This window comes from Thunnus albacares, chromosome 6, assembly GCF_914725855.1.
Source record: "Thunnus albacares chromosome 6, fThuAlb1.1, whole genome shotgun sequence".
In the NCBI taxonomy this organism is placed as follows: Eukaryota; Metazoa; Chordata; class Actinopteri; order Scombriformes; family Scombridae; genus Thunnus; species Thunnus albacares.
The window spans coordinates 25,624,163-25,640,796 of NC_058111.1; the positions used below are offsets into that span (position 1 = coordinate 25,624,163).

Consider the following 16,634-nt stretch of genomic DNA (forward strand, 5'->3'; position numbering starts at 1 on the left):
GGGTCAAAATGTCCCGTCCGCCCTTTCATTTCTACCTGACTGCTTTCCCTTTGTATTTGCTCCCCTCTATACCTCATCTTTTTCACTCCCCTCTCGTACTTTGTTGCATCTGCTACTTTCTTCCTCTTCTGCTGTTTCTTTGTCTTGCCCTGTGTGTTTTTGCGAAGACTCACTTCTCTGCTTCCACTTTATATCTATCCCAACCCCTTTGGGCTTTTTCTTCAACTGCGGTTTTAGAGCAATTGATTATACCACACTCCTCTTTACCATCGCTCTTTCGCTGTCTGCATCCCCATTACATGTACACACACTCATCTCTTTTCCTACCTCTCACTGTACAACTGTACTTGACTTTTCTTAGGATATTTCTTTGCGGCAGAGGGAAGGGAGCCATGTGACAGATGTACACACACACACACACACACACACACACACACACACACACTGATGCACTGTGCAAATAAGCATAAACAAACATACTCATATAAAGGACAAATCCTGAGAGACAAGAGGTCCAATCTCTGTTTGGAAGTGAGAAGAGAGGAGCGTTCAAGAGAGAGAACACACATATTTACATCCTTCCCATCTCTCACCCACTCTGACTCTGCCTCTCTCTCTCTCTCTCTCTCTCTCTCTCTCTCTCTCTCTCTCTCTCTCTCTCCCTCCCCTCTCTCCTCCTCTGCCTCTTTCACACACACACACACACACACACACACACACACACACAAACACACACACACACACACATGCACTGACAGACCCCCCTCTTACACAGGAGTAGATAGAGAGCGGTGAAGAGCAGAAGGAGCTGGATGGCAGGAGAGAGGCAGGAGGGCTGTTGTTGATTGAACAAAGCCAGGAAAGGAGTGCGCAGTCCTGGGGAGAAGAGCAGCTGTGAAATGCCTCGAAGGGAGCCTGCCAGCTACTCCTGCAGAGACCTGAAGGTAAGCCTTGTGCACCGCTGATGGAGAAAAGCAGAGGAAGAGACAGAGAGAGCAAGGCAAAAGGAGGAGAGGGGAGGTTTTGAAGCCGCTGATGCATGGTACGACCATGGCTCCACATCCAAGCCTCTCAATTTGTCTGCGGATGGCATCGCATGCTGTGAGTGCATTATGTGTTTCATTGCACAGCCACAAATCCCTTCCGGAGTGGCTTGCCAAATAAAAAGTGTGCGTTACTTGAAGAAAGATCAATAACTATAAGGATAAGACAGCTACTGTAGAGAGAAACAGAGAGGGATAAGAGGACAGATAGAGAGAGAAGATGTGAGACACTTCCAGAACAGAAAGAAAGGAAAGTGTTGATGGGAAAAGTGGCTGGATTACTCTCCTCCATCAAACACAACCTTTATCATCACATCTTGCTCCCTTCATCTTATATCACTGACTGCAGAGATGCATAGATCATCACCATGCATCCCCTTGCCCTCACGGCGGGGGCAGGGTAATCAAAAAGGCAATGGATTTCTCTGACGCAAGCAGAGAAAAGCCTGTCAACACTCCTGCTGTTTGTGCCTACTCGCGTATCGTGCTGTAGTTCTTTCAGTGCAATGCAGGAGTTTTACAAGCGCAGTAGCAGCAGGAGCAAACCTGGAGCGAATGTGCATCTGTGTGTTGCTGTAAGCGCGTGTGTGTGGAGAAGGAGCAGGGGGGGGGGGTTGGATCTTGTACCTCAAGCACACATGTTTCTGCTCTTACACATTTAAATACGTTCAATAGAAGCAGGAGATAGAGCGGACGGACGCAGGGAAGTGACAGCTTTGCCAGTGTTTTCATGAATATTGTAGGCAACACCAAAAGCACTGAGAGAAAATCATTTATATTGATTCCCTTGAAACACTCTCTTTTGGCTGAGGATTTGGGTTGCTTGGTTTAATGACTGACGTACACCACTATTTTCTCCTCCAGCTCCAGTCCAGTGCACTCTGCAGGACACACATCTTGAGAGTTGTTGCTGTAAAACTTTGATGACAACGCAGTGGGCTTAGCAACCACATTAATCAAGCACAGTTTCCCCAAAGCTCCTGTCCTTCCTGGTATTGTCTCATCAGGGAATGTAAAGACAGCATCAAGGCAGCGTGTGGACTCAATCATCATTTTTTAATGTCTTCTCTTTGGCACAACGTGGAGGAATAACTAAGAGCAAGCCATCTCTGCTCTCATCATTAAACATATTTTTACATATGGCATAACTTAAACTCTTTGAAGCGAAAGGAAAGGGAAAGTACAGTCTGACAGAGTGATTTCTTAATACTAGCTTTGCAGCAAAACCTGCCTATTTGCCACACTTCAAGCTACTTTTATCACTGTAATCTACCATGACCTCGCTCACAGCTGGTTGAACCGTGATTGGCTATTTAAAGAGTGTTGGGGGAAGTGCAAACTGTTAAGATGTAATGGTTTTTGATGGATGGCCTTTTGACCTTATTATCAGCTCTATCGTTGTAGCTGCAACTCAGCACTGCGTACGTCGCTCCACTCATGCTGGGTTATTATCCATGTCCTGATCTCCCTAACAAGTGGACAAAAGAGGGCAAAGGGCAGATGTAATGCTCAGCAGGATCTAAGGAGACTCTCAAAAGAGAAGACACTGTGAATAATTAATTGGATCTGTTTATTTAGTCAAGACTGTGTGTCTCTAGGGGATGTGGAGAAAGCTCCGTTCTTCAAGCAGATCCACATTCTCTAATACCGCAGCGGCACATTTGTGTCAAGAGCTTAGCCAGGCGTGAAGATTTTTTTTTTTGTATTTAGTGCCCTGGAAAATGTGTGTGCATGTCAGAGTACTGCATAAAATTACAGTATTTTTTTGTAGGGCTTTGATAGACCTACATGCCTTATTTATTCATCAGCAGTGAATTAGTTCAAATTTCTGCTTCAGTTCTAGTTTGCACACTTGGCTCTTTGAAAAAAAAAAAAAAAAACAACATACAAACATTGCATATAATTTAAAAGTCATAGCCTTGCACTTTGTGAGCACAATCCAATACAATACAATCTCTTGGTATTTGCATGAAACTGATAAGCAGCATAAATTTTCTTACACAATCTTGTCATCCCCCAAGGAAAATCATTCAGTTTATGCCCACATAAATCTGTAACCAATGCAAATTCAAGCCTTCATGTCTACTGGATTTTAAAGTGTCACCTACGATACTTATGTACCAGATTTATGGCACAACCCACTCACTGTTTGGGCAACAACCTCACTATGCATGGGTTTCTCCTACAGTCCTGTCACACTTAAAGTTGATACAGTACACATAGCTGCTGCTTCAGAAAACAAGCAGCACAAATAAACCTTCGCCTTCTGTTTGGTTGTAGAGAGATGACTGTTTTAGGGTTCACCTCTTTGCTCTGTGTTTGTCCAGCACAGCTATACTAACACACGTCCTTGTCATGGATAAGAGATTATACAAGCCATGTTTCCATCAACATATTTTTTATGTGCACTTTAAAGTATCTCATTAGAAAAGGTTGATGGAAATGAGAAAATTCAACAAAAACAATTTTGCAAAAAAAAGTTTTCACGCTCGTTTGATGTGGGTTTTTTTTTTTTTGCCTTTTTCAAAAAAGAGATGGCTGCTTCTTTTAGGTCACCTTGCCCTATAGCATCTCTCAGTGTATTCATCCGCAACCATATTTCTACTGTTCAGGTGGACTGGAAGGAATAACGTTCGTGTAGCGAGACTGCCCACTCACCAAAAATATCATTCAGTGTAATCTGTCACAGATTACATTTTGACAACTGTGAAAATGCATTTCAGTGTACATCCCATGTCCGAGTTAACTGGCTCTCAATGACACCAGAGGAGAATCTTCATAATGGCCCGTGTTCTTATCTTTCAGCAGCAGGTTATGTGGAAGGTAATAGAAGTTTTACCGTGTCTCTTTCTCCAGGCTTAGTCAGTAGGGTTAAACCAGTTTTGTCTGGAGTTATTTTAATAAAGGTGGATCCCTCGTACTATTCATGAGGACTCCTTTGTTAAGCATGGCAGACAATGGCAAGAGATACATTGATGTCTCATGTGTACCTGATAAGCATTCAGGTCAGTCCAGTTTAAGTGAATCACATAAGGGTTCATGTTTCTTGTGCTACAGGATTCCTGCATCCATATAGTGCATAGATATTGCACCCCTTACTGTAGATGCAGGCTGATTTCAATATTGTTTAGCTTCTTATATGATTTAGAAACAAAAACACTATACAGCCAAAGTCATTTTAATTGGCCAGTATAACAAATACCCATGAATACGATTTGCTTAGATTGATGCAGAGACACACTGTCAGCTTAACTACTGGTGCACACTGATTCATGCATGTAAGGACAATTTAGCTTCATATACAATGCAAATAGAGGACATTCCATACATGTAAAGCACACTTCCACAATAAAGTGATGTTGTTAATCACTGCAGTACCTTTAGGAGGTGAACACATTCAGGCCTACTCTACATCTGGTGGGATATTTTTTTTTTCTTTTTTTCAGGTTTTATATAAGCATCTATGAACCGTGAGCATCCATCACCCTGGGGAAGCACATCCCTGTGCATTTGCAGCTCATTAACAGTGATGGAAAAGAGAAATACTGCATGGATAATAAGGCCTGTAGAGTGACAGCATGGATTTTTTTTTGTATTTGACATGTTTCTTCTTTTAAAGATTTTTTTTTTAAGATTAAGGGATTGCTGAGCATTTTTTTCAACACCAACTCGCTTCACATTTATACAGCTAAGACTCATTCATACTGTATCATCTGCTGTCACCCACTGGAGCAACGGATATTTAAGCTTGTTGGATACCTCGTCAGAACAAACAAAAAACAAACAAACAAGCCGATCTGAGGAATTAACATGCAACTGCGGGGTCACGATCCCATTTTAATCTGACTCGTTATGTGCTGACTACAGAGAAGGAGGCCCCTCAACGGGACAAGCACACGGGCACAGTGAAGCATGTCAGGAATTCCAATCAAGACCATTTGACCTTTGGCTCCTCCAGCATTCGCCATTCACCGCCTGGCTCTGCAGCCCCACCCCACTTTGCTCATGGCCTCTCATCCTCTCTCCTCCCATCCTCCCCTGCTCTGCTGTCCTCTACAGTGGGGTGAAGCAGAGGAGTAATGACCCAGTATAGTGGGATCAAGTTTGCTTGCACAGCAAGTAACATTTGATGCAGAGATTCACATTATTACTCTAGAGTCATACTGCACATATATTATGCTAAACAGAGATTACTACTCATCTCCACATAGTTCCCACTCATTACAATTTCTTCTTTTGCTTAGGCATCATTCTCTCCTGCTAAGTAGGAGCAGTGGCACAGGGAAGCAGTAAATCACAGCAAGAGCCTGACAGAAACGCCTGATAAGAAGAAGAAGCAGGGTGTTGGGGAGCATGCCCACCCAACCTCACACATCTCTTGTCTCTCTCCCTGTGTCTCTTTCCATCATGTCTCTCACGCTCAAGGCCAGCACGGTTGAAGAGGGTGTTATTTGGCTCCAGGAGGTGTTGGGTTTTAATCCCATCCAAGCTCCACTCAGCACGATTGTGAAATCTTGGCAATCATTTAAAAAAAACATACTCATCTTAGTGGAGGAGTGGGGTAGATCTGAAACATGTAGCAATGAAATAGCTCCATTCTTGGCTTGCACAACCATACTTTTTTTTTTCTAAGGGTGTGAACAGAATGTACTGTAAGAAGGAGATTGAATGAGGGACAATAAGAGAGAAAGATATGTGTGTGTGTGTGTGTGTGTGTGTGTGTGTGTATGTATGTGTGTGTGTGTGAGAGAGAGAGAGAGAGAGAGAGAGAGAGAGAGAGAGAAAGAGAGAGAGAGTTGGACATATCATTAGGGAAATTGTTTCTCCAGTGTGAGTCAAACGTCTCGGTGCAGCAGTGTCACTCCAGAGAAGGTCATCCATGAGAAGGACACAACTGGATACACTCAGCTCACTATCGGGCAGGCATAATGGGAAAATGGGAGGGAGGGTTGGTATGAACTTTGCGTGTGTGTGTGTGAGAGAGAGAGAGACTCGTGCGTGCGTGTCTGTATGTGTGTTCACTGGGCCTGGAGCCAAACTAGCTCGGGACGTTTTTAGTCATTTGACCCACCCGACCTCAAAGTGTCATAAGTGAGCAGAGATAGGGATGAAGCCATGTTATTTTATGGGCCAATCTTAGCCCGGGACATAATCGTGACAGGTCCAGTAACCATGACTCTTCACTTTCACTCAAGGGAAGGAGCGAGGGAAAGTAGGGAATCCAGGAAATAGAAAGTTCTAGTGCCTCCATGGCCAAGAAACAAAGACAGCAGATAAGCTGGGACGGCCCTACCAGTGTAGATATCTATCTGATGCCGTGATTTTGTAAATATAGTTGTTTCAGTACTCTGAAAAGCTCAGCTCTGTTGCAGTCTTTCTCTTCCTTCTTTCTCCCTCTTTCTTTTCTTTTTGCCTATTTTTCACGGCCACTACCGTGTCAGCACTGTTCACTGTATTTGATGAATCGACAGAAAACTGCAAGCTATGACCTCAAAATCTATGGATGAGTGCCCACTAATAGTCAAATTTGTATTGTAAACTAAGGGATACCGCTGAGTTTGCAGTGTCTTGCTGCTATTAGTAACCCTGTCATGGTCTTCGGCAGGATTACAACCCAATAGATGAAGTGTGAAAACACGAGCACTATTGTCAGGTGAGAGAAGGGTTAGTGAAATGCTTTTTTTAAAATATAATGCTGATTTTTCACTACTGACAAGTTCACAATCTGAGGAGAAAAAGCTTGTACCCAACAGCAGCAAGCAGCAATCTAAGCATCTGCAAAACAAGCACGTCTCAAGCAGGAAACTGTGTTCTCCACAGACTAAAAAAGCTAAATTGATTGCCTCCATATAATGGGGGGCATATAATAAAAAGTAATTCATAGAATAAAACAGTTTCAAATTATGTTGATCAAGTGAGAATTATAATTCAGATAATTAGTCTGTTGCTGGTGCTTTATCGGAGTGGTGATTTGTATTGATAAAAACCCCTCTATCGGCTCAGCTCTAAGCCAGTTTGTACCTTTCAGAGCTGCACACAGCACTGACAACATTAGTTTCTGAAGTTCTGAAAATGTAGGAAATTAAATCTTGAAGTGTGTGCTATTCAATACAGATCAGACCCTGGGGGAAAATTATAGAGCTTGCCACAGGTTAGAAGGAAAAAAGACACATTTTCCAGTGCTCTGTACAGATTATTGTTTACAGCATGCAGCGTCAGCAAATAGGGGAAATATATGTGCTGTAGATATCCCTTAGGAAGCAAGTTCCCTGGTTTACTAGTACCCCATTGGCTTTAAGCACAATAGATGAGTACTCTTGTTATCAGGACACAAACACAATTCAGCCAAAGCATCCTGTCACTCTCCCGGTAACAAGATAAATGCTTGTTACCCTCTTAAAGCACCAAGATAAAACACCCCAGCTGGTATCCATGTTCGAACACCTCTCATTTAGGCTTGTTGAGTCTGCTGCTGCTAACAGACACCGCAATCACAGCCTCGCTGAAAATACACACAGGTCTGGAGTTCACAAATCTCCAGGGAGTCATGTTTAATTCATGAGAGAACCTAAAATGAGTCAGAAAGCGAGACCTTGCAACCCCTTTAATGTATTCAGTGAGGTTTTTCAGAAGCTTTGTGTGTGTCCCACGCATCTCTGCTGTCCGTCTGTCTGTCTTTTTCCCTGCTCAGATGCCTGTCACGTCACTCTGCCCTTTGCTTTGGACCATCAATGTCAACACTACATTCCTGTGTGGATCTGATTTGTGACGTGGTCCTCTCACTTCTCCACTCTCGCCTTTGCATTCCCTCTCCTCACTTGTCAGCGATCAAATAGAGTAACATCAAAGACAGATGACAAAGAAATGTCAGATGTTGTTAAGGTCAGGAACCAGCGGCAAAAGTAATTTACCCATATTCTTTTGCTTGGTTGGTTACAAGGCCCTTTGTATCCCTTGTTCTTTTAGTAAATTAAAAGTAGTTGATTGTCAAACAACACCCAGGGGCTCTATAAGTTAATTGCCTCTTGTGGAACTCCAAAGGTGTTGTAAGATTGCTGCTAAAATTAGGGCTTTATCTGAGGTTCCCCCCAACACACTCACACCCCCGCTCCCCTCTATAGCTGTGGATGTTATTAAATCCTGCATCATTCAGGAGACAACAAAAGTGTTCCTTTTCTACTTCTCCTGTCACTTTGGACCTAACATAACAGATGTTTAAAAATACCTGTTTCGGCATACAACTAAGGAGAAGAGAAATAATCTTTAAAATAACATCACACATAATGTAGACTGTCAGCACTTCACCTATTCGCTCCACTGGAGCTAAAAACAACCACAAAGATAATATGTAATGCTCATTTTACATTAGATTAAATGTAAAGTAAAAGAAGCAATTGAATTTCCTATGACAGTAAGTGTTTATTTCTCTGCCTGCTTCTGATTAAAAAAGCAATCACTGCCTCTGATGCGAAGCATGCTTTGTCCATGGAGGAGCAGTCTCTTTGTATATAGAGAGTTGCGTTTCTGTATCTGTGTGCACATGTGTGTCTGTATGCGGGCACATGAAGCTGAAGCAACTGGCAATGCTGGCAATGACGAGCTTGCTCTTTGGGAAAATGATGCAGTTAAAAATGCTGCAGCTGAGGCTGCTTCATTGTACGGGCAAAGTAGCCAACAGTGTACACTGGGTCATCTCCCATGTGATGTTAACAGATAATCCCTTAGTTAGGTCTTTTAGCAATGAAAATGCTGTAACTTTATCACCTCAGTTTATTGTATTTGTATAGTGTATACAGTATACTGGGGACAAAATATGGCATTTTATGTATTTTGTTTCCTCATATTACCTTTTCAAATACAATTTTATATTTGAGCATTTCTGTATTTATACTTAGTTTAGTATCAGTTAGGGGTGTGCCTGAATACAAATACGTTATACAGCAAAGCACAAATACTGTTTGGTTTTTTTTACAAATATTTATTTTGTATAAATAATTTAAAAATTATTTGTTTTGGGAAGAAAAAAAAAAACATGTTAAATACCAGCGTGCAGGTTGGTTACACTGTTATCTCAGTGTCTCTCCTCTGCTCCGCTGTTACGTACATCAGCAGGTCTCAACAAGGGGAGTCACATCCACCTGCTGCATGATTCACATTTCCTTATTTGGACATCACTCCCAGAGTTGGGGGTGTTCGCCAGAGTTAAAGCTGAGCTACTGACACACGCACAAGTGCTCCCAAGGGACTCTCCATAACCTGTTGTTCGCCTTCTCCTTTCCACAAAGTTAGGTTGTAAAAAATAAATGAAAAGTGCAAAGCAATAGTCACCTTTGAAGTTCTTCCCTAAACATTACACGCTATGCTGTCGCTGTGTTATGAGTGTATAAATAAGTAGAGGTCTGGTTGTGGATTTGCAATGCACTTGGTTTTAGCTCAGTAGTCAGCGCAGTCATCTATGATCTGGGAGAGTTCTAGACCCAGTGTGGGTACCCCCTACGTAAGATAGTTTATTCATAAACACTTATTTCAACAATTTAATATCCCCAAATTAAAAGCGTAATAAAAACAAAAACTGTAATTTTACACCTATTTCCACTTTTATTTGAATACAAATACAAATATAAATAATTTTGCCGCCTCAACAAATATAGATACAAATACAAATACTAGTGTATTTACAGGGTAAGCTGAAAATGCATGGGCTGTTTACATAGACTGACTCCTGTTTTGAAGCCTCAAGTTTGCATTTTGACTGTTGCCATCTTGGATTTTTGGAGCCAGAAGTAACCATATTTGGACAAGAGGGTGGAGCTGACCCTAACGCTAGCTGCTAGCCTGGTTAGCACAGTGCATTTACAGTCTATGGTGGACTGTGATAATGCTAATGCTAATTTTGGTTAACAAAAAGCAAGCTTAAAACAAAATATAATTACCAGAAAAACTGAACATCAGAAACCTTAAAGGGTCTTTTAGTACAACTGAACACCACCAAAATGTTACAATTAACTTTCATGACCTGAAAACACACTGAAATAGCAACAACTATGCCTATACTCCTATTCTAATCTGGGGTTATGATACATTACGTACATAACTAATGTTATAGCTGTGGTAGTGACTTGTCAATCACAAGGTAGCCACACCCTAAATCATACACTGCTTTATCGTCTATTTTACTTTAAATTGGGCCACAATTTACAAAATGAGCATCATGCTGTATTGAAGAAGACCTGAAACTAGCGATTGAGACCATAAACACATTAGGAAAGTGTTTACTGAGGTAAAAAATCAAGTGAGAAGTAGGGTCATTTTCCCATAGACCTCTATACAATCTTACTTCTTTTTGGAGCCAGTGCAGTTGCCCCCAGCTGGCCATTAGAAAGAATGCAGATTTAAGGCACTTCCACATTGGCTTCACTTTTCAGATCCTGAGCCACCCACTTGTCTTTTTATTAGTTGTTGTTCACCAGTATACACAATAATGCAGGCTGATTTACTGCATGAGGTGTGCTCTCTGGTGGCACAGTTGATTTGAACACAGTTTAACTGACAGTGAAATCATGGGAGTTGTATTGATAACATTTGGAAATGGTTCCCATTTGATAGATGAATTTATCTTTTACAGAATGTCAATGTGGAAATTATTCAGTTTTAAAATCCTAGTTAGAATTTACTTATTTGTTCATTCCAGTAGTGAAGTGCACACCACCAGATACCACCATGACACCAGAAACCTTCCCCGTCTTCCCCAGTTCAGAATTGGCATGAAGAAATTGTGAAGCTAACATATCCTATGATCTGATAGGGTGGTTATTAGATTACAACACTGTCTTGAGAAATTGTGTTTATATACTAATTTGTAACAGCAAATACATTTTGAGAGAAACTCAGTGTCGCTCATATTATGTTTTTTTATCCACATAATGACAAAATACTCTTAATGAACATAACTGCAAAGTCACAAAAAGTAAACGGACAACATTTATTTTTTCCTATGGCAATACATACTAACACATTTTCATGTTTATGTTTAGGCAATAATGGCCCTCGGTTAAGGTTAGGGAAAGATCATGGCTTTGGTTAAAGACTGAAAAACTCAAAAGTGACTTACAGCACAAGACAGGATGTGTTTACTTTAACATCTCACTGAAACCCTGATTTTTCTCTTATAAAAGTGTTTTACTTTCATCCAACTTGACCTCCTACGACTTTGAATGTGGTACAAAAATGTTGTAGAAAAATGCAGCAATTAGATTTCCTTCAAAACTGATTCGGCAAAGCAAATTAGTAATGATTTAAAGGAGTACCAGGTATGTTGATGCCTTCTAGATGCCACTATGACCATCCAACTTTTTCATATATCTGATCTGACAGTGGTGAGTGTGATAGCTGTCCGGAGTGATAAATGGAATGGCACTATAGTAAAGTATATGGCATTCAGTGATTTAGAGGTAGTGGCAGCAGATGAGCAAATATCCATAATTATGAGTAAATAAATAAATCATGATATCAGCTTTGGGACAGATAACATCACCACTTTTGACTGACAGATGCATGAGAGAGAGTCGTGTGAGAGAGCTGCTTCAGCTACTGAGCCATTAGTCTTCAGACTTAATTTTCTTGTAAATAATTGTCATTCACGCTCATGATTTTTTGCATTGTGGTGAGTTACACAATTTAATAAAAACCTGGATATGAAAATGTAAAAATGAAACTCTCCTATACTGAAGTATGCTCTCAAACAGCAACATTTTTCACAAAGCAGAGGCTTGTGGATTTAGCATTTCATTTGCTTCCTAAAGCTGAAGTTTGGCACTAATGTTGTAACAGCCAATAACAACACAGGTTCATGTCTTGCACTTTGGTTTGCAGTGAAAGCTCCACGAAAGTGGTTGAATGGTGAAATTCTTTACATGGGCTACACTACAATTATATTTTTTGGGGTTACAAATGAGATGCCACTGCAATAATGGCAGCTTCTTTACTTCTACCCATATCCCAGAATTTGCTGAAAAAAATGTCACGTACACTAATGAGACAAAGTATTACAACCAAAACAAATGCAAATATTGTACTCCGTTGAAGATTTGACCTTTTAAAGCTCATGGTTCAAACTACCCTTGTAGATTTCCGTGGGTTCTAATTACACCAGCTAGCAAATATTGACATATTGACAAACTGAAGCAATTTAAATGACAGGTAGGAAATAATCTTCCTGGGGGTTTGCACTATATATCAACACAACATTGTTAGTGTAGATATAATGTATGTTCTTTTCAAAGAGGCTGTGTAATTTAGCTGAGGGCTGAAAGGTTGAAGGGCCCACTGGGTAAAACTTGTATATGTCTTCTGAGTGCACTGTAGCTTTGACCTTTAGTCTCTATTGCAATGGTTGATTTTAATGTCAGTGATCAATGCAATGAAGCTCTGTTGTTGCAAATGCCAGCAAAATGCTTACATTGTTTTGGCTGAATTTTAAGTGCCTCAGTGATGATATACTTTCTTATGTCCCACAGGTGTTGAGCTTCAGCTGAGGATGGCAGGAGATTCTCGAGTCCTCATGGACCACAACATGGAGATAGGAGTCACGCCTGCACAGGTAAACTGCTCAGCTACCACTGGCCAAACACTGTACTAGTTACTAGTTTTCTCATAACTGTGAGAGAAAATATGTGAGAGGCATGATGTGATGAGAAAGGCGGCATGGTTGTGGGGGCCCATTGAGGGAGTAGGCCAAGAAAAAGAGATGGAGAAGATATAGAGAGATGGGAATGATTAGTAAGGACTGAGCTGTGTGTGTGAGGAAGAAAACCAGACTGATGGCTTTCAAGAATGGTGGGAATAAAGAGGATAAAAAGGCTGTTAGATATACAGTAGATATGCTGCAGTATACATACTTAATAGATCAACTAAGAGGTACAGATTATAGATCAAGCACCACATAGTGTAACCAAATCTGTTTTTCTAGCTCAGATAAGTGCATGTTTCAGTTTGCTTAGCAGTGGGAGGCAAGGAAGAGACACCTCATTCACTCCCAATAACGAGTGGTGGAGTTGCACTGGTTATCTGTCCTGATTCTTCTTATACTGTCTACTCAAGCGCAGCCGGGAAAGCTCAATGAGAGAAAACACCCACCACTTACTACTGCCATGCAGAGAGAACTAATGAATTTGTTTATGGACCATCACCCCCAGGGACTGTATTGACTACAAAGGCCAAAGATTGGGTGGCACTGCTTGTGACAACTTCATTCATCACTCAATTAGCCCCAGCCCAAAGTGTGAAAATGAATGGACCTATTTTGTCTGTCTTTCATTTGAAAGCTGTGTAGTAGTGATTAACAACAATTTAAATAGCTGAACATTCACTGATTTTGTCAGTGGAAAGTTTGAATCTAAAAAATGGGGTTGACTGGCTGTGTTTCGACTCTACATTTGATCCAATATCTCTGAGCACAGTTGGTCATAAGGGAGCCCGCTGACATTTAGTGAATGCATTGTCATCAAGCCACTAATTGCAATGCCGGTCAATAAGCATTGTCTTTCAATTCTTCTTTGTCAAAACGTTCCTTAAACAGAGATCACTTCAAATCAATATCTGAAAATTCAATACACGCAGGCCCAGCCGAACGTGCATGCACACAGGACAGCAGTGAAACAGCACCTGACATCTCAATGAAACTCTCCTATCTTGAATAAACCTGTCTGACAGATTTTATTATCTGGGTGCTACAGTCGAAGGCGCTGAGAGGATATTGTGGTGCCTTTAGATTATGTCCTTCCCCGGCTGAACTGTGAGAGTGATCGTGTTTGTGATAGAGCAGAAGAGCAGTCAGTGCAAGCACAAAAGGACATAACTTTCCTGGTGAGGTGAGCATGACCCTCGAGAGAGACGGATCACAGGTGTCCGATTAGCAGTGAGAGATTCAGAGGGCACAGAAGCTGTTTTCGTGCCTCAACACAATGCATTTCAATTATCAACTCAGATTGGAAAGTGTCAGTGTGCTGCCAACATGTCCTTGGTCTTTTTGAAAGGTGCCTTGCAACTGTGTCCTACGGTGTGTGTCTTTCCGTCTGATTCTATGCATGGATCTGTCCAAAAAGAAGGCAGAGCAACTGGGCAAATGCTATGCAGTCCTGGGAGCAATCTATTTCCAGGCTGTGTGACAGTCATTGTCTTTTGTATCCCTAAATGCTCTCAACCCATGCAAAACATCAAATATTTAAATCCTGTGTGTACAATATTTGAAAGCCTGTTTCTTGACAAGTGCAATATATGTGGCTAGGCACATGTCTCTCTTTTTAAGGATGCCATAAGCGTCCATTGGGGGAGGATGGAGGATGTGCTGCCAATGTCCCATAGGGTGCGAGGGGAGGGAACACAGGGGACAGGGAGGGAGGCAGGGCACAGCTGTGGAGCCAGATCGCCTCACTGGAGCTGGGCCAACATTGACAAAGACCTAGGAGTCCTTGTGCTCTTGTTGTGTCCTTACCCTCTCTTTCTCCCTGTATATACACATACATCCACTGACACCTACAATGTCATTGTGGAGCAGCATGGAGCAGCAACTGTGTAACAGCTTTTAATTTTATTTGCCTCCCCTCCAGCAGCACAGAGCAGTGTGGTTCTGCAAAGGCTACAAGAAAATCACATAAAAAAAGGTTATCCTCCAGTAAAAACACGTTATAGCTTTAGAAAAAAAATATTTATGGAAAGAAATTAGTGTGGCCATTGTGAAAAAACTACTGTTCTCTCTCTCTCCCTTTCTTTCTGTCTTTGTTTGCTTGCTTTCTTTCACTCTCTTTTTCCCCTTACTTTGCCTCTCTCTATCTGTCTTTCCTCTTCCACATAGGTGAAGAAGCTTCCCAAACACTTGCGGGAGGCTCAGATCTCAACAGAGCGAACCCACTTGATTTCCGACCCGGCGAAGAAGCCGCGTCAGCGATACGTGCAGAAGGATGGCAAGTGCAACGTTCATCACGGAAATGTGCAAGAGACCTACCGTTACCTCAGTGACTTGTTCACAACACTGGTGGACCTACGCTGGCGTCTTAGTCTCTTTATTTTCACCTTGGTCTATGTAGTCAACTGGCTTTTCTTTGGCTTTCTGTGGTGGTTGATTGCACTCATCCGTGGGGATCTGGTGCACGGTGACGAGGAGGGCTGGACCCCCTGTGTGGAGAACCTCAACAGTTTTGTCTCAGCCTTCCTCTTCTCCATTGAAACAGAGACCACCATCGGGTACGGTTATCGTGTAATCACAGAAAAATGCCCTGAAGGTATCATACTGCTTTTGGTGCAGGCCATTTTGGGTTCCATTGTTAACGCCATGATGGTGGGCTGCATGTTTGTCAAGATCTCACAGCCAAAGAACCGTGCCGAGACCCTCATGTTCTCGCACAAAGCTGTCATATCAGTGCGAGACAACAAGATGTGCCTGATGTTTCGGGTTGGTGACCTGAGGAACTCTCACATCGTGGAGGCCTCGATCCGGGCAAAGCTGATCCGCTCGCAGCAGACCAAGGAGGGGGAGTTCATCCCACTCAACCAGACTGACATCAACATCGGCTTTGACACGGGAGACGACCGCCTCTTCTTGGTGTCACCGCTCATCATCTCTCACGAGATCAACGAGAAGAGCCCCTTTTGGGAGATGTCACTGGCGCAAATGGAGAAGGAGGAGTTCGAGATCGTGGTTATCCTCGAGGGCATGGTGGAGGCCACAGGTATGAAGGGGGGTAGATGGTCAAGGGAGGAGGAAAGAGAGGGAGAGAGGTGAAATGAGAGAATATGGATGATAGACAGATGGATAGATGAATTGTTGGATGCAGGAGGTGAGCTGAGTGGGAAGGATGATGGAAAGACAGAGGAGGCTCATAGGGAAAGAGGCATTGCTTAAAAGAGAGGAGGGGCAGGAGTGAGTACCTGGAAATGCTGCAGATAGGAAAAGATAATAATGTAATGGATGAAAACAGAGAGAGACTAACATTAACAAATAATTGACTCTCTAAGTAAGACATAAATAATATTAATGCATTTCAGCTTAAAGTTAGCACAGGTTTTGATGAAGTTTTTATTATTTTAATGATGTCATAACCGCTGACAATGTGTTTGAGGAAGTATTTGTTATTTCAACTGAGGCAGATAACTGTCTACTACAACTGCCTTGCAAATGTTTCTTTGTACTTACTGCTGCCCGCATTTCCACTGTTGCTACTTCAAGGTTATGTCTTTGATATTGTTTATTTCAAAATGAATGAAGTGTAGCTACCCACACTGCTGGTCTATGTTTTGTGTAAAGGCCACGCGGTCCCGGAAATTGCTCCAGGCTAGTTACATTTACAAGGCAGACATGACCAGGTGTTTCTGTAAAGTTCCACAAAACTCCTATTTCCCAAGGCAAGACTGTCGAGGCTGAAAAAGAAAAATGTAGCATCTTCAGCTCAACAATCAAAATGAGATAACAGCAGGTTATTATGACCGTGTTTCATTCATGGGATTATCAAAAACACTCAATTTATGATATTTAAAGCTAGTGTTTTGTCATCTTTGAAGAACCTTATATGAAACATCAAACCCCTTATTATTCAT

General features: G+C 41.8%; 1 protein-coding gene across 2 annotated transcripts in view; it reads left to right on the forward strand.

The window, feature by feature from the left end:
* The first annotated feature begins 725 nt into the window (after nt 1–725).
* The window catches only part of kcnj5 (potassium inwardly rectifying channel subfamily J member 5), a 53,502-nt gene continuing 37,593 nt past the window's right edge, over nt 726–16,634 (forward strand). The window contains exons 1-3 of one of the 2 annotated variants that reach the window (XM_044354602.1): nt 726–944; nt 12,560–12,642; nt 14,896–15,769. In XM_044354602.1, coding sequence (XP_044210537.1) covers nt 12,580–12,642; nt 14,896–15,769 — 937 coding nt within the window. In that variant the 5' untranslated portion in view covers nt 726–944; nt 12,560–12,579. The remainder of the gene's footprint in view (nt 945–12,559; nt 12,643–14,895; nt 15,770–16,634) is intronic. The other variant, XM_044354601.1, reaches the window with a different exon arrangement.